This window comes from Meles meles, chromosome 1 (assembly GCF_922984935.1).
Source record: "Meles meles chromosome 1, mMelMel3.1 paternal haplotype, whole genome shotgun sequence".
Classification (NCBI taxonomy): Eukaryota; Metazoa; Chordata; class Mammalia; order Carnivora; family Mustelidae; genus Meles; species Meles meles.
In genome coordinates, this window is record NC_060066.1 from 100,389,745 (window position 1) to 100,409,096 (window position 19,352).

At 37.2% G+C, this 19,352-nt stretch overlaps 1 protein-coding gene across 5 annotated transcripts in view; it reads left to right on the forward strand.

Annotated features, from left to right (window-relative positions):
- The window catches only part of PCMTD1 (protein-L-isoaspartate (D-aspartate) O-methyltransferase domain containing 1), a 64,727-nt gene that overhangs the window by 14,668 nt on the left and 30,707 nt on the right, over positions 1-19,352 (forward strand). For 3 of the 5 annotated variants that reach the window (XM_046005257.1, XM_046005247.1, XM_046005267.1), the window contains one exon: positions 14,098-14,528. The exons of the other annotated variants lie outside the window; for them this stretch is intronic. In XM_046005257.1, coding sequence (XP_045861213.1) covers positions 14,222-14,528 — 307 coding nt within the window. In that variant the 5' untranslated portion in view covers positions 14,098-14,221. The remainder of the gene's footprint in view (positions 1-14,097; positions 14,529-19,352) is intronic. 5 annotated transcript variants of the gene reach the window in all.

Sequence of the window (19,352 nt, forward strand, 5' to 3'; positions counted from 1 at the left end):
AATGTAGGTCTGTCTTAAAGCTGAATCTGAACACAGGGGGAATACTTTCTGCTTTATGCCAGTTTGGCTTAGGAAAGTTTTCATAGGAACACTTTACTTTTGGATAGCCTGGGACATCTGTAATTTGTTTCTGACTCATTTTATTCTACTCATTTTATTGCAACTGTCACAGTACTTCACCTATAAAGAATTAAGATGCCAGAAAAGCTCTTGGAACCTATGCTAGTTAGATCTGTACCTCACAGGAATTTAGAAAATGTTGCTTTCAGGTTGACTTTCTGAACACATTTTTAAGATCTCTTGGATGTTTTGCCAAACTTTGTGTAACTCTTTATACTTACAGTATTTGCAAAAGTGATCCTCATAGGGGTCAGCAAATTATGGTCCATGAGCCAAACCTGGCTCACTGCCTGTTTTTGAATAGTCTGCAAACCAAGAATAGTGTTTGTATTTTTAAATGGTTGGGAAAAAATTAAAAAGTATCATGTGAAAATTATATATAATTGAAATTTCAGTGTTCATGAATAAATAAATTTGGAACATAGCCATACTTCATTTACATGTTGTTTGTGGCTGTTTTTGCTCTTACAGGCACAGAATTCAGTAATTGTTAACAGAAACTAAGGGCTGCAAACTCTAATGTATTTACCCTTTGGTCTTTTATGGAAAAATCTTTCCTGTAGCACTAGTGACACTGAAGAGTAAATGTAGTGATAGAAAAAGAATGGGCAAACTACTTGCAAGATGTGATTGTGGAATAAAATTGGAATACAGAGGTTGGGCAGTGGGTGGAGATAGGTCCTTGGAGTTTAAGGCATTGTGATGGTTGTTACCTTTGGGGCTTGAATAGTTGTCAGAGATGCCCAGGATGTTTGTGAGACCTTGGAGCAGAGAAGACTGCAGCAGAAATGCCAGAGTCCCTGTTACTGATGAGAGGGGTGGGTTCCTAAGTGTCTTCAGAATGGAGAATGGGGAGATTATGATTAATAGCTAGGAAAATGTAAGTAAAAATGCAAAACATATTTTCCTACATACTTTTCAAGAAGAGTTTGAGGTTTTTTTGGAAACATTGTCTATCTTTTAGGCATTCATAAACATGGAAAAGTATGTATATGTGTTCTCTATAGCTTTGTATTTTGTTTTGCACACGTGTGTTTGTGTGTGTGTATGTATACACATACAGTTTCCCAAATCAAGTAATGAGTTCATACTAATTCTAATTCTCTCCAGCATCACAAGATATCCCCAAGGTCTTTCCTCATTTTTCCATGCTTTGGTTTCCCTCAGAAACACCATATAGCTGTTGAGATCTTAATGAAAACTGGCACCTAAAATCCAAATTATTTTATATATATAATATATATTATTACTAGATACAGATTTGTAAACACTGAACAAATGTTTCTTTTTTTTTTTAAAGATTTTATTTATTTATTTGACAGAGATCACAAGTAGATAGAGAGGCAGGCAGAGAGAGAGAGAGAGGGAAGCAGGCTCCCTGCTGAGCAGAGAGCCCGATGCGGGACTCGATCCCAGGACCCCGAGATCATGACCTGAGCCAAAGGCAGTGGCTTAATCCACTGAGCCACCCAGGCGTCCCAACAAATGTTTCTTGAAACGGGAACATGTTCTTTTGTGAGAGGGTGAAGTAGGTCTGTGTTAATAGAAACAGGTAACACCTGTTGAGTACTTGGTACGTGACCAGGGACTATAGGCAGTTTACATACATTATCTCAGGTACTTCTCCTGTGAATCCTGTGACATAATTACTGGTATTAAAATTAACAGAGCTAGAATTTATAGAATTAGGGTTCCAATCTAGAATCCACACTGTATTATATGATCTTTGAAGTATAATTTTTACTTATATTGAAATATATTCTATTAGAGTATAACTCAGTGAATCTAATTTGATATGAAATCATTATAATTTGACATACTAGTATTCAGTCTGTAAATAATCATTCTAATAAGGTTAGCAAATGAATAAAGTAAAATTGTTAGATTCCTATTGCTATAAACCCTGTTGAATTCAGACCAGAATTTTACATTGCTTAATATTGTAACTCACCATTATAACCTGTGTGGATTCAGTCTAGATATATTTAATACATTGTTATATAATTATTATCTAGATATCGATAATCATAAAATTTTCTCTGAAGAACAATAATAGCTTCAAGTAAAAAATTTTCTTAGTTGACTTATTATTATGTTTTCTATAATAGTTTAGATTTGGCTTTTTTTTTTACTTATAGTCTCCCAACAAGCTGTTAAAGAGTCAGGTTTTAGTAATATTGCTTACTATCTGTAATTAAATATTGAAATTAATAAAAAATTTTTAAAAGAAGCATTTTGCTCAATTTTATGAAATCTAAAAGGAGTATTAGGTCTTTTTGGCCTTATATGTCCTCATGTTTGAAGAGATTTTCTCATATCTAGATTATTATAAAATGATTTCTAAATCTTGGGTTTCTTTCGAACTTGTGTGATCTTGGAGAAGGCAGCTGCTGGGGCTCATTTCTTTATCCGTGAAATGAAGTGAGCTCTTCTGCTATTCTTACCTCCTAAGAAAGCTGTTTAATTTGAGTTTAGCTTCTGGGAATATGATCTGTGAATCCTCCATGCTTATCATAGTTTCTGAGGCAAAAGTAGATGATCAGTTTTTATTAATTGAATGAGGAAATTTTACGTGTACTGTTAATAAATATACCTATACTCAGTTATGAGGACACAGTTTGACCATAGTCTAATATGAAATAATTCCTTACATTATTAAAAACCTTCAGTTCTGTGAATTTATTGTAGTCAATTTGAAAGTAAGCTTTAAACATTTAAAAAAAAAATACACACCATTTAAGAAACTTAATTTCCATGAACAAAGACTGTCTACTGAATTGAACTGAACTGAAGCTATTTTTTGGCTCAATGTCCTCAATATATCTTCAATATCCTCAATGTTCCTGGGTCTTATAACTTGCTGGACCAGTGGTGAAGAACTTCTTAAATGAAGCCTGGAGGGAGGTATGGGACCATAGTTTAACAAGCTTTCACAGCATTTTGGTTGTTCAGTTTGCATGGTGTTCTCCAGATGAGTTTTATTGATAACAAAGAACTGTTGATGACAGATTACTCATTTGAAATTAAGGTGTGCTTCCTAGTAATTACTGTAGTGCCTATAGAATTATGATGATCTTATTACAGTTTTATTTTAAAGATTTTATTTATTGAGAGAGCGAGAGAGAGCATGAGCAGTGGGAAAGGGAAGAGGGAGAAGCAGGCTCCCCGCCGAGCAGGGAGCTGGACATGGGGCTCTGTTCCAGCCAGGACCCACCCTGGGATTATGAACTGAGCTGAAGGTAGACGCTTAACTGACTGAGCCACCCAGGCATCCCAGGTTACAGCTTATTTTAAAGAACTTCTTAAACTTTCTCTGGGTTGTGAGTAAAAATAGGAAGAGAGTTACCTGTCCCAATAAATGAGATGAAGGTATTAGTATCAAATGTGGTATGTGTGTATTTGTCAAAAGGTCTTAGACCTATATTTCTAGTTGCTGTATTTTCTTATTTCTGATAATGTGAATATTAGTGGTAGCGCATGCCATCAGATCTGTGAATGAGACTGGAATATCTTTGTATTGTATGGGAAGTCTAGAACAATTTGTTCTTTCTTAGTCTGTGTTCTTCATTTACACAGTGAAGGTAATACCACCTGTCCTTTGTAAATACCTTGGGGTAGTTACTGAAATTATATGAATTGCTATTGAAGCACTGAAAAATAAAGAATGACATATAACTACATATTTTATTTTATGTAGCTTTCACCGTCCATAGAAAGATAATCGTGGACTTTGGAAAGACGCCATTTTTATAAGGTCAAAAAACTTGATAGTTATTTACATTCTTTATTTTTGTATAGCAAATGTACTTAGACATTTTTAAAGTTTTTACAGGTCTCATTGAGAAGATTTGATTTAGTGAGAGTAACTTCCAGGTTAAAAAACCAAAGCCAGGAAAGATAACAGTTTGCTCAAAATCATTAAGTATGAGGCCAGTCTTTGTATGCCACAGTATGATAATATATAGAAAGAATGTCTTTGGGGTGCCTGGGTGGCTCAGTGGGTTAAGCCTCTGCCTTCAGCTCAGGTCATGATCCTAGGGTCCTGGGATCGAGCCCCACATCGGGCTCTCTGCTCAGCAGGGAGCCTGCTTCTGCCTCTCTCTGCCTGCCTCTCTGCCTACTTGTGATCTCTGTCTGTCAAATAAATAAATAAAATCTTAAAAAAAAAAAAAAGAATGTCTTTGGTGTGAGTTCATATTTGGTTTGTGATATGCTAGTGGAAGAGAACAAATACAGACCATCCGAACTCCCAAACTATGAAATTTTGCTTTGGAATATTGTTTTATTTTTTATTTGAATATTGTTCTTTGTGAACTCAAAATTTTTCAAATAAAAATTAAGCCCAACTTAAAAAGCCGGACCCAAGAGGAGCCAAAAATGTGTATTGTTTTTCTCTCATGCTTCCTTATTGATCTCATTACTTCCTAAGAATATAGCCACTAAACGGATTAAAACCAGAAAGCCCTGGTGTCATTTCAGTGTTCCGCTTCAGACTTTTCCTGAGTTACAGGAGGTAAACAGCTCTTCTTCTTCTTTTTTTTTTTTTTAATTTTTAAAATTTATTTATTTGACAGAGAGAGAAAGATCACAAGTAGTCAGAGAGGCAGGCAGAGAGAGAGGGGGAAGCAGATTCCCTGCTGAGCAGAGATCCCAGTGTGGGGCTCAATCCCAGGACCCTGGGATCATGACCTGAGCCAAAGGCAGAGGCTTAACCCACTGAGCCACCCAGGCACCCCAACAGCTCTTCTTTTTGAAAGGTTTTCTAGGCTATAGCTTCTACAGGGAATTTTTTTAAGTGTGAAGAATGGTTACTAGAGCACTTCTTATGTTCTTGAAAAATTGAAGATGTTAAGCAATAATCCTAAAAATCTGAGGCAGTTATTCTCTGACGATTTTGTTAGCTCAAAGATGAGACTTTGCGTATTGAGGGCATTTGTAGTATATGGGTGTGATTGTGTTTAGGAATATGGATACGTGCTTGTGTAGTGATACAGGTTTGAAGAGGTTGTACATTAAGATGTTTTAAGTAAAAGGAATGGAGGAGACATTGGAGATACATGAAATCCTTTAACTTTCAAAATGGTAAAATTTCAGCTTAAGTTGCCTCATTTTGTGCTTTAAAAATGTTTTATATTTCTCCGTCCTTTTATATCCTATACCTTGAACTCCCTTAGAGCTGTCCCCTACTGTGTCTCCATCTTGTTTGAGTTTATGCTGATCTTCACTGCCCCAGGCAAGGAGAATAGGAAAATTAAAAGAATAAGGGGGAAGGTGGAGAGAAGGAAAAGGCACAGGAAGAAAGACTAAAATTGAGAATATGACTGAAGAGTCTACATCTTGAATGTAGGCATCTTAAAACTTGCTGAATGTTAAAATATAGAATCTACTTGCTTCCAACAGAACTTACTTCTGTTACTTGAAACAATTTGTAGTAGTGAATTGAAGGGTTAGGGAGCAGGTGATTTTTAATTATCTTGAGACAGTAGTGTATCTGCTGTCTGATCGGATGAAGATTCCTGAGTTCAAGGGACAATAAAAGAAAATTGTACTTTCACTTTGCTGTAGCTGTTAGATATGTTAAATTTGAAAGGATGTCCGGAAGTAGAAAGCTAGAAGTTACTCCTACAGTGCTTTATGTTTAAATGCTTGCTAACACCTTTACAGGTGTGATGAAAATTTTACGTATTTTATCTTCATTTTATTTTATCTTTATTATTGAATTTACAGTTTGGACAGAAAACATTTCAAACCAAAGAAAACTACACAAGACAGATAATTTTTGCTAATGTATGTAACAAATGCTCCATTAGAGAAAATAAGCCCAGGTGGAAGTTAGCTTGTAAGCTACCAAAGAGAGAGGTTCAGTACCTGACTGCTGCCTGAGCCCATGTAAGTGAGTACAGAGGGCCCCTGGTCCTAATGTAGGCCTTTTGGCAGAGTTTGTGGCCCAGAGCATGACAGAAGGCTCTGCATTGTTTTTGGTTTTTTGGTTCTGTTTTGTTTTGCTTTTCACTAACATCTCTCAATCAACTTATATGTGAATGGGTATGTTTTTCCTTTTGCTTCTGTATACACTGTTCCTTTTTTTTTTTTTTTTCCCTAACACTTCTAACTTTAGGATTTACATTTTATTTTATTGTTCTGTCTTAAGGAAGTCACTAGGTGATCACTAGATTTCAGAACTGACACTTTTTTGTTTTCCCTGTCTGGTCTTTTGTGTTTACAAATGAACACTTCAAATGTGTCTTTTTTGTCCTAGATGTGAAAGAAAGTGAATTAATTATTGGACATGTGTACGTTAGAAGCTTTATGTCCCATGTGCTATTTACGGTTTACAAATTTATGATGTAGTTATTATTTTTCCCATTTTATAGACAAGGAACCTGAAGATTACAGGTTAAATAATTTGCCTGAGGCTGCAGTCAGTACCTGACATCAGCTGCTTTATTTCCACCATTCCATTCTTTTGGAACCAAGAGTACTAAAAGGGAGGAAAAAGAGGAAATGAGAGTTTGAGAGAGAGAGAGAGCTGAATCTTTTCAGGCAAGGGCACGAAAACCCTGCTTTCGAATTATGGGGCAGGAGCCTCTTTGTAAATTGTTCTGCTTCAGGAGGATTTTATGGGTTGCCAAACTGGGTTTGAGTTGGGCTCAGCTGTTCACGAGCTCTGAGCTTGTCTTGTGCTCTTTCCAGACTTTGGTCTCCTCATTAGTAAAATGAAGTTAGTGCCTCTTCATAGAGTTTTGGTGAAGAAATAGAGCCCAAGGCCTGTATGCATTAGAGGCCACTAGAAATAAATAAATAGGCACAATGAGTGGTGAACTTTAATGTTGGGAGAAAAAATTTTCCTTTTAGTCTAGGTTCTTTGACTGGTCTGATAAGCAAATTAACCTAAAAAAGATTAACAGGAGAAAAATTTAATTGCACAAATTGCATATGTATGATAACCCCACAAAGACAGGGAAACCCAAGGGTAAGCTGGGTGGGCATTTGAGGCTTACATGCCATCAGGAGCTAAGAAGTAGAAGAGGGGCCTGGGGGCGCCTGGGTGGCTCAGTGGGTTAAGCTGCTGCCTTCAGCTCAGGTCATGATCTCAGGGTCCTGGGATCGAGTCCCACATCGGGCTCTCTGCTCAGCGGAGAGCCTGCTTCCCTTCCTCTCTCTCTGCCTGCCTCTCTTGTGATTTCTCTCTGTCAAATAAATAAATAAAATCTTAAAAAAAAAAAAAAAAAGAAGAGGGGCCTGGGATGTTACAGGGGAGGAGGTGATTCACAGGATGTGAAGAACAACAGAAGTTTGGTAATTAGATGTTTGCCTTGCTATACAGATAGGTCATTCAGATTTAAAAAAAAAAAAAAAAAAGTTGTATCTTGGTAATAGCTCTTTCTCTGGACCAGGGTCCTTAACTAAATTCTTTTAGGTAGTTTAAAGGGAGGTAAAAGTTTTTCTTTAGTCTGCTGGGTCTGATTGATTTCAGCTCAAAATGGTCCACATGTCAGAGTAGCACAGTTTGGGAGACTTGTTCTGAACCCCTTCATTAGCCTTTTCTTTCTTTCATTTTTCTGTATTTATGTCTCATCATACCTGTTTGCCATCATTGAGAAATTTTTTTCTCCTGTGTAGCTGTTGCCACACTCAAATTAGCCTTCATATATGACTCCCATGACAAGATCTTTGAGAGCATGTGGAGGAAAGATCCTTTGTTCATGCCCTCAAATGGTGTATTCCTCCTTTGGATCACCAGTCTCCTTTACTCCAAAGCTGGGTGAGCTTTGTCCTCACCTTTGCGGAGAAAGGAGCAGCAAGCAGCAGTGGGCTGCTTGCCACTGGTTGCTAGGAGGGAAAGAAAGTGAGTCAGCATTCATTCTATTCTCTGACTCAGTGACATCTGCCTGCCATCTGTTTGCTTCCCCCCTCCTTTGACTTGTCTTTAACCTTCCATAAAACATCCTTAAGCTGCCTGAAAGACATCCATAATATTGAACTAGGCCTTCAGTAGATCTTCCCCTAAACCAAATACATTAGAACTACATATCTTATTTTGAAAGACTAGAAACAACTTTTGGAACACCTTGCAAATCATTTCAGGAGAGCTTATGTGAATGTATGTATCCCAGACACTCGTACTAGAAAGAAAATGCCAAGGAGTGAAATTGTATTCTGTGAGTAAATATGATAACTTCTTCTCAAACAGACATAACTGCATAAGCTGTTCTTTTATTTTCTGAGGCTTCTCTCTTTTGCCTTTGCCTTTTTTTCTTTTCCTTAGATTCCATATTTTGCTTTTATTATTTAATGCAGGACTTGAACACTCCTATTTTTTTTTTTCCTTTTCCATGTTAGAGAAAATGCCAGGAATGGGGCACCAAAAAATGTGACCGAAGTAACAGATGTTGAGGCATGAACAGATATTTCTGGATAACTAAAATTGAGCTGTACTCAAATACGGATTTGATGCCAAAATAGCAGGGAAATTAGAGCTCTGGGGAACCTTAGGTATCATAGAATTTAGCTTCTTCATGTCACAGGTGAGGAAATGATGTTCTGGAGACCTGCCCAGAGCCATACAGAAAAGTTATCAGTGGGACCAAGGCTAGACTACTTGGTCTCTTGACTTGTATTTGGCACTTTTCCATGAGTGAGATGGAATTATCTCAGAATTAACAAATGGCAAATGCTTCTATGACTTAATGCTATGGTGGCTTTTTAATAGTATTTGCTTTACTCATAAAAATGAAGTATATTTCAACTTAGGGATTATTATGGAATTATAACAATACTTATTACAGATTTTTAACTTGCAAACTCCTCACATGTACATTAATTATAATCCAAAATTCATGGTCCAGCAGTCAGGGGACTGATTACATTTTGGTGCCTCCTTGTGGTGGGATATCACACTTTTGGATTTTGGAAGAATTTTTGATGGCATGGAAATCTTTAAGACATATTAAGCAAAAGTTTGAAATATATACCATATAATACTAATACTGTATTAAAAAGAAAGTGGATAGATGCTTAGAAAGTAAATATTAACAGTGGATCTTTGAGTATTAGGGTTATGAGTAATTTTTATTGATTGGTTTTCAAATTTTCTACAAATGCACTATTATAATTGGTCAGTGTTATGAAAATGTAATTTAATTTATAATAGTTCATTTCCACCCACTATCAGGAATATGTATATGATAAAATGACTTATCTTTGAAGCTCTGTAGTATAAATTATTATATTAGTATCTCTTTTTTTGTTCGATTTTTCTACTGTAGCCTATTTGTTAAATATATTTTTATTCCTTAGGAAATTATATTCTCTTGTCTTTTATTCTGGTTTTAAAAAAATACATACACATATTTATGTATCCCCTTTATTTTCAATTTTACTTGTCAGTTTTGTTCAAATAGTGCATTTACACAATTTGGAAAGTCAGGTGATTTCCTGAAGACAAAATATAGCAGTTTCTGGCTTTACCTGCTTCCATCTGAAGGCTCACACTCCAGAGGGAACTTAATGCATTCAGCTATTTCATGGTAGGGAAGTTACCTCCATGTTGCTAACTAAGATGCTCTTTTTAAATTCATTAATTTTATTTTTATTTATTTATTTATTTAAGATTTTATTTATTCATTTGACAGACAGAGATCACAAGTAGGCAGAGAGGCAGGCAGAGAGAGGGGAAGCGGGCTCCCCGCTGAGCAGAGAGCCCTATGCGGGGCTCTGGAATCATGACCTGAGCTGAAGGCAGAGGCTTTAACCCACTGAGCCACCCAGGCGCCCCTAAATTCATTAATTTTTAGATAGCATTTACTTTTCTATAATGACAGATGAGGTATTAACTTCCATGCCCCTTTTACCTCTTCCCTTGTGTTCTATTGTGGTTAAATAACTATTCAGATTGAATCAGCAATTGTGTTTTCACTATTCTGACTACGTAAATATTGCCTTCCCCAGACCAAATAATATATAATTGTATTCACTTTCTTTTACAGTTCTGGTTTTTCCTTTATATCTTGTTTTAAAATTAGTCACACAGTGTGTTTCTCATTCTCTAAAAAGCCTTTGTTGGCTCCATTGTCTGTGGGAGGAAGTCCAAGCTACATGTGTGTGTGGCCTGCAAGCTTCATTTTTCATTCCTCTTTATTGCTGTAGCCTCCAAGGACTACTTTCTATTCCTGAACTTCAGCTCTTCGATACTATTTGTAGTGCCGCAAGTGGGTGGGTGCATTGCCTCTTGTCTCCTTGTCTTTTTCTGCTTGTTTTGAACACCTCTACTCCCTTCTGCCTCTGTACTTACCACGTCTTCATATTTAGGAAAATCTTCCCATCCTTTTGTCTCCACCCCCATGTCTGGGCTGGTGTTCCATAAGACCCCTATATAACTCTACCATGGTGTGCCCATCCCATTTTGTAGTTTTTCATGCCATCTCTTCTCCAGGGGTGGTCTGAGGACCCTCATATTTCCTAAGGTTCTTTCAAGGGCCTGACAAGTCTAATACTGAGTTTTTCTATAACATCAGAAAACACCCACTAATCTTTTGCAAAACAATAGGACTTGTGGGAAAAATAGCCTTGGAACATACTACTGAAAACCTATGCATCTGTGTAACCAGTTTACCAACAGAAACAAACAAACAAACAAATATATAATTTTTAGCATAGCTAAATCTACTGGGATTTGCATGTTAGCATCACAGTCAGTCAGTCAGTCAGTCATAGTCTTAAACCCTAAGGTTCGTCATCCTCTGAAATTTAGGCTCTAGAAGATAATTTGCTTATGGATATCGTTTTATTTACATATGTATATTTTTATCAAAATTTAAAAATCTGAATCTGGGTGTTGCCTCAATTAATCTGTTGCTTTTATCTAGAGACAGTGTCTTAACATTATTTGGTCTGCATTCACAGCTTCCTTAGACCACTTGAATTGCTTTAGAGGTGGATACTCTCTATTTTCAGCTTTTTACTGAAAGTTTTCTTAAGTTGCTAAGGTATCTTTTTAATATGTGTAAGCTTGTACCTTCCTGTCACTTCCAAACATGAACATGGAAACCACCACAACTTCTTCTTTATCTGCACATTGTTATCTTGTGTAACTTACGTAACCTAAATGTATGAATTAACAACTTGTGTTAAAGAAACATGATGCATTGTAACTGATTGCACATCTTATTCCATAAAACCTTTCCTGACTGCCTCCCTCCTGGATACCTTACAGCTTTGTATTTAGAATGTATTCATCTTTCCTATAAAATAGGGAAAGGAGTCTGGGAAATCTGGCTTCAAATTTTTGCGGTGCTCCTTATTAACAAGGTGTGATGTGTTTCCCAAATTTCTGAGTACTTGGTCTCTGGTGTGTTGCAGTAGATCAGAAACACAAATTACACTGCACTTTCTACAATGGAAATGTAATTCTCCCTCCCTTGTTAGTACCTGTGGCTGACTTCTTTGCATCTAATAGATGTTCTTAAATTAGATTCAACTCATGGGTCTGTAGGAACTCAGGATCCTTCTGAAGCTGGATGTAAAACTTCTCATTCATTCATTCTTCTTCTTCTTTTTTTTTTTTAAATTAGAGAAAGGGGCCCAGAAATATCAGATTCTCAAAAGGGTCCAGGCTTTAAAAAACAAACAAACAAAAAAACTGGTCTGTTGGATAAATATCTTATGGTGCTGGAAGGTACTCAACTTCATGTAGTTTATTAGAAGTGTTATCTGCTTTCTTGCTTTAATACCAGCCGTATCCTCAGCCTTTAATTTCCTTAGTCCTTTAATTGCATTACAGAATTCATGCCTTTTTAAGAAAGCTTTCCTGGATCCCTGGATCCAGTTTCCTCTGGGCTCCTTTAGCCACAGTCACATGCATTGTAGTGCCCTAGTCCTTTACACATTATTTCTATTTGAAAGTGGTCATAGGAGTGCCTTCCTCATAGGCTTATTGTAGCTTTTAATGATGTAATATTATCAAAAACAGTACAGTGTTCACCAGCAAATGGTAGTAGTTCTTGTTGGTTGAGTCTTCCTCTTTGCCTTTCTCACGAGGAGTGTGCACTTTTGTGCAGTAAAGTCAACGTTTGTTTATTTTGCTGTGATAATTTTGGACAGGCTAGAGTTCAGAAGGACCTGAGAAGGATTAGGTTGCTCTGTGGAATAATTTTTCAGACTAGTAAAATACAGCATTTCCAGGAGAGCCATTATATGTCTGCATAGTCAGAATTAGGCTTATAAAGTCCTGAGGTAGGTGCAGCATTGGAGACTCAACCAAAGCTGCCTCCTACTGTAATATAGCAGTTTTTCTTTCATTTTTAGAGGGCATTCAATCTGAGTACGAGGTTAAAAAGTTAACCTGTGCTTAGAGGCCATGTTAGTAAAACAAAACAAAACAAAAAACCCATACCAATTTTAACCCTCTGAGCCACCCAGGTGCCCCTCCACACCAACTTTAAATGCTAGAATTGTGCTCAGCAAGTTGAGATGCTTGGGCTATAAAAGGATGTCCAAACTAAGACCTGTTGAAGGAAGAGTGGATTGATGTCTCCAGTTGTACTACATGCCGTGAAATACACTCGTTGAGGAGAATGGTGCTATGAGCCCATGTATATTTTTCAGTTACTTCTTTTTTGGGGTGTGGGGGGCATTGGAGCCAGCCATCCATATTTGTATAAGTGAGTTTGAATAATTTAAATAGGAGTGTGACATGAGTTCACAATATTTCCTCTACTCAGAAGGTTTAAGGAGATCATTTGAAAATACGAAAGAGGACAGAGGCAGGCAGTGGGGACAGAGACAGGACCTGGTGAGGCACCGGCCCCAGTAGTGCTCAAGCAGGTTGGTACCAGAGGTGTGAGGACCCCGATGAAGCTTGAAGCATCAGTTGCTTTTCTTCTCTAAGGTCAAGAGTGAGTTTACAGCCTTGCCATAGTCTGGCTGTCAGTAACTCTTATTTTTGGCCGTTTTCATTTTTCACTTTCCTTCTCCTGATGTATTAATTCAGAAATTGTTATATGAATTTATTAACTGTAATTGAATAAAGATTAAATTGTGTTCATTATGATGTATTGAAATTTAGTTTTATCAGGTTGCACTAATGCGTTCATTTAAAGATGCTGAATTTGACTTTAAAGAAGTGTATTGTATTTGTATGTGTGACATATGTTCTGGTGCGTGTACCATTAAAGTTGTTAATAAAATTTGTGGTCTCCTTATTTATCACCACAGGGTTTACCAAGTAAAACAATCTCAATATGTCTGTACTTGCGTGTGGGTGTGTACATTTTAAACATGTGGATCTGTTGTGTTTTTTTATATTTTGTATTCAGTGTTTGGGTAACTATGTTACTTTGTGTTAACATTTTGAATTTATGTGGTACGTTTAAGATGTTTAGCATTTAGGTGTTAGTGGATTTTTAAGTTTAGGAATTTTAAATCAATCAGGTAATTTATGCGTATTGAACTAGACTCGTGGTACTCCAATGAGTACCATGGCTTGATTAATGCTTGGCTTAATTAATGTTTAAGAGCATGGTTTCTGAAGTCTGAAAGACCTGGGACTGTATCCCAGCACTGTCACTTTCTAGAGCAGCTCTGTTCAGTGTGACAGCTACTGGCCACATAGAGCTATTAAGCACTTGAAGTGTGGCTAGTGTGCCCAACTAAATTTTAAATTGCATTTAATTTTAATTTTGGTCTAGGTAGCCATGTGTGACTAATGGCTATCATATTGGGCCTGATGGTATGAAGTGACTGCAACCTTCTGTGTCCCAGATTTCCCATCTGTACAGATGAGATCAAACTTAAGCTACCTTGTGGTTGTTAGAAGAATAAATAAAGTAATATATTTAAAGAACTTAAAACTATGCCTAAAACAGAGTATGTCCTTGAAAAATGATAGTTATGGTGACTATTATGTATTTAATAAACTGGAATTACTTTCCTTTGAGCATTAATTTAAACCTGTTTATTTTTATTCTTCCCTTTCAGGATTAATTTATTTTTGGAAATCAAGTGCAGTATTAAAGGGAAAACAAACCACACTACATTATTGGAAGCCATTTCTGCTAATTTTATTACATTTTAAAATTTATGATTTGATTTGAATACTATCATGGGAGGAGCTGTGAGTGCTGGGGAAGATAATGATGACTTAATTGATAACTTAAAAGAAGCTCAGTATATCCGCACTGAAAGAGTGGAGCAAGCCTTCAGAGCGATTGATCGCGGAGATTACTATTTGGAAGGCTACCGAGACAATGCTTACAAAGACTTAGCCTGGAAGCATGGGAACATACACTTGTCAGCACCTTGCATTTATTCTGAAGTTATGGAAGCATTGAAACTTCAACCAGGATTGTCTTTTCTTAACCTGGGAAGTGGAACCGGATATTTAAGTACAATGGTGGGCTTAATTTTAGGTAATTTTATTTTTGTAAAATTTTATTTAAAAAAATAAGCTGAGTTTGTATTACTGTTTATGATTTATAGGGTTTGTAAATGTGTACATCTTTGAATGAATGTACTCAAAGTAGTTCTTTTCATTAAGTGTAGAAACACAAGGCAGTAATAATATTTTTTTTTATTATTTGCTCTGATGCTGAAAGAGCTTGTGCGTTTAATCCTAGACTTAAGAAACGCTTGGAATTGTTTTTTTCAATCATTGTCTGTACTTAAAATTGAATATCTGGTAGACAGGAAAGTCAGGGGTATCATGTAAAATATTTCAGGTAAAGGTTTGTGACTGACTACTGGCTTAGAGGGTTCATTAGTTACCAGTGTCCCATTTTAAAGGGAATGGAGCCAGGTTTTGGTAGCAATACAGGAGTTTGTGGGATATAGAGTATATGGCACTGATAAGGCAAAACAAGGGATTGGGAGAAAAACAGAAGAGAAGTATTACGTCAGTAAACTTTTAGCATACTTACTGTCTGTTCTGTCAGGCATTATTCCTGGTGTAGGTATATAGCAGTGAACGAAAGGTACAACTATCTCTGCCTTTGAGAAGCTTATTGGGTGCTTACTATGAGGGTGAGGCATTTTTTAAACCACTTTTACATAGAGTAACTCACTTAATGTTCCTAACTGGTGGTGTATATACTGTTATGGTTCCTGTGTATATAGGTGAGTAAACTGAGGCTCAGAGAGGTTAACTAACTTGCCTCAAGTCTCATAGCTAGGAAGTGACATCTGCAAAATACAGAATGTGGGTTGAAGAGGCGTGGATGGAGGAAAACATGTGCCAAGACCATAGGATGTTGGTGGAGGATGAACAACCATTATTTTCACTAAGCCACTTGGTATTTACTGAGTGCTACTTTGTGACAAGCCTTAAGGTAGAACGCTATCAAGGCCCATAACGTCGACTCTTGTCCTTGAGTTCACAGACTGGCAAGAGGAGAGAGACAAGAAAAATCAGTCATTTTCATCCAGTATGGTATGTGCCATAGTTGAGGCATATGCCTGAGTTCTAGGGATGAGACTGTGGTTTAAAATTCACTCTGCAGTGATGGAGAATCATTGAAGGATTTTGAATAGAGAAATGAGTATACTCTAGTTGGGTGACTCTCTGTCCCAGGGTGCTGGGTCCCAGTTTATCTCTCTTGTCCTAGCATCGGTATTTTTAATGTCCTTTTCTTTCCCAAAGTGTCCCAGTTTTGACAACAAATTATATAGTCACATGAAATGACTTCTAAAGCATTTTCAGGCCTGAATTTCCCCTTTCTTGCACACTTACTGTAGCTCCTTATGTTCTTTTCTAGTTATGGAACCTGCAGTCTATTTCATAAAAACATCTGGGTCAGTTCTTATTACATAACACATACATAATACATAAAACAGTCTATTTGATGTCACTACTAAGTTTCTGATTCATAATGATATGCTCAAAAAGTAGTGAAGTATTAATTTTTACCACGAAAGAAATTAAGCACCTTACATTTAAATTTGGTATTCCTGCCTTTGCTGAGACAGGAGTTTCTCTGCAGTTTGGGAACCCCACATACCTATTAACTTTTGAAAAAAGAATCTCAGGGTTTGAGACTGTCTCCAAATCAAAGAAACTTAGTTGAGGGAGTAGGGAGAGCCTTTAAAAAATGGGAGTTGCCATTTTGAAAGTGCATTTCTTGACCAGTTCTGGCACCTTTAGGCTGGAGTCCAGGCTTCCTAGCATGTTTAGCTAGCCTCAGAGCACCTGTTACCTGTCTTCTACCTCTAGCCCTGTCAGCTGGCTCAGGCTGAGGGAGGTCAGTCTTATCCAAAGGCCTGCATGGAGGAGGGGATTCATTAGCAACCTTGCTAGCTCTGAGATTGCCCCCCTTAAACTCTACTCCTCAGTCTCAGTCTCCAAGAGATTCCTGTGGCCAGATGCAGTTGTAGGCTTACCTCACTACTTTAGTGTATATTGAATGAGAAACAGACCCCTGCATAAGTGATCCATAATGCAATTGATATTTTCCTTCTATTATAAGGCTCCAGGGAGTCATGGTCTTTGGTTACATGTATGACTATGGTTATTGGACTTTATTCCAGGGTTTATCTGTGTGTGACCTTGCAGTCAAGACCAAGATAAAGTTCCTTTCTTTTTGATTGGGAATGGTCATTTGGTGAGAAAGATAAAACACTTCAAAGAAGATGGAAAGGCAGAAAGGATAGTCTGTAAAACAGTGAATATGACTAATAAATTTTGGATCTGTCTAGCTTCTGAGGAAGCTTAATCTTGTTAACCCAGCATACCCTTTTTTGGTTTGCTTTGTGAGTGTTTTAAGTCAAGGAGGTAGACCCAAAGAAAGGTGATTACATGCTCCCTACAATTTTCCAAGTATGGTGAATCAGATTTGGCCTCATTGCTTCACAGTGACCTTAGTAACAGAAGTTCTGTCCTTATTAAGTAACTGTAATATCATGACTCTAAGCCATTTTTCTCTCCTAGTCACAAGATGGGGATGACAGGTGCTCACCATAGGCAGGGATTCTTATTTGAGGACATGCTGATCATGATCTGGAAGAATTGTAGCTAAGGCAGGGAGAGCAGGGTGTCTGTGGTGTTTGGTAATGCAGACAAAAATGCTCACTGAGAAATTTCCACTGCCTTTCCAGAAATACACCTGGAGGGGATGGACTGCAGTCTTGAGACAGCTTTTGTTCAGTGAGAGGAAGTTAGGCTTATCTTAACCTCAGGAAATAGCTTGTGATTAGAGTATACTTGAAGCAGTTATTCATAACTGGAATTTTTTTTGCTCCAGACCTGGAGAATGGATTACTCTGACTCCCAGTGTGCCTCATTTAGACAACTTGTTTGGTTTCACGTTGAAGATAAGTTCTTGTTCCGCTTGCTTCACCTTAAGACTCTTCCTAGAACTCACAAAGAATCAAGCACTTATTAACTTTCCTCTCAGTACTACTCTCTTTCCATACCTAGGGAGTCCTGTTGAAAAACAGGGTCCAAGAGAAGATGGTTCCCAAGTCCCCTGCTTCCCAGACTTGAGTTATGAAACTCATCAGGTTTATGAAGGCAAATTGGTCTGATTATCTTTCTGATTCAGGTAGGGATGGTTCTCCATTCTGATCCTTTTTGCTTAGAGATTCACTCCCATTTTCTAAACTTATAATATAGGGTTCATCCAGCTTAATGACTTCCTTAGTCTCTTGACTAGTTCTTGAGTTAATAGAAATGATTGGGAAACTGCCAGAATCATTCCAATACTATGTTTGCCACTACCTCAGCACTACATTAGTTTCTAAAGTTAAAACAGTTGGCAAACTTACATGCTTAACAGGCAACTCACTGCCAACATTATATTGTTCAGTGCTGCTGTATTGTCCAAAAGGCTGATTAAACTACATGTTGCCATCATATTTGGTCTCTATACTCTTTATCTTGTTACTAGAGGACATTAAATGGTCCTTAATCAGCTGCCCTTAGATTGCCTTTGACTTGAGAAACTCATGTTTTAACTCTCATTTTAGCCCCCCTTCTCCCTTTAATGAGATACAACTAGCATAAAGTTTGCCCATTTTAAGGGTACAATTTAGTAAGTTTTCGTAACTTTGTAGAGTTATGTGAACATGACCATAGTTCTGTTTGAGAATATTTCTGTCACCCCCAAAAGATCCTCCATGCTTGGTTGAATCCACTCCCTGTCTCCACCCTAACCCCTGGCAACCACTTAGCTATATGTTCTGTTTCTATAAATTTGTCTTTTCTGTACATTTATATAAATACGATTATATAATATATGTTTTTTTGTGTATGGTTTCCTTAGAAATATGTTTTCAAGGCTGTAGCATGTATTATGTATTATGGTTGAATAATATTTCATTGGGCATGCCACATTTTGTTTGTTCATTCACCACTTAATGGGCATTTGGGTTACCAGTTTTTGACTATCATGAATGATACTGTTGAGAACATTGAAAATGTACAAATGTTTGTGTGGACATCCATTTTCTTTTTTTTTTTTTTTTAAGATTTTTTTTTTTTTTTTTGATTTCTTTATGTAACAGAGAGAGAGAGATCAGAAGTAGGCAGAGAGGCAGGCAGAGAGAGAGGGGGAAGCAGGCTCCCTGCTGTGCAGAGAGCCCGATGTGGGGCTCGATCCCAGGACCCTGAGATCATGACCTGAGCTGAAGGCAGAGGCTTAACCCACTGAGCCACCCAGGCGCCCCTGGACATCCATTTTCATTTCTCTTGGGTGGATTCCTAGAAATGGAATTGCTAGGCTCTATGTTTTTATGTTTAACTCTTTCTTTTTCTTTTTTTTTAAAAGATCTTTATTTTGAGAGTGAGAAAATGTGCATGAGAGTGTGAGTGGAGGGAGGGGTAGGGGGAGAGAATCTTTGAAGGAGACACCCCACAGAGTGTAGCTCAATCCCATGACCCATGAGATCATGATCTGAGCCGAAACCAAGAATTGGACACTTGACTGACTGAGCCACCAGGTGCCCCTGTGTTTAACACTTTCAAGAAATTGTCCAAGTATTTTCTAAAGTGGCTGTAGTATTTTATATTCCCACAATGAATGAGGTTCTATCACAGATGGTTGTGTGGTTTTTTGGTTTGCTTTTAGTAGGTATAAAATGCTATCTCACGGTGCTTTTAACTTGCACTTACAGTGATGTGGAGGAGCATCATTTCTGTGTTTTTTTTTTTAATCATTCCTATATCTTTAGTTAAATGCACTTTCAAATCTTTCTCCCAGTTTTTAATTAAGTTGTTGGATGTTTTTATTATTGAGTTATAAGTG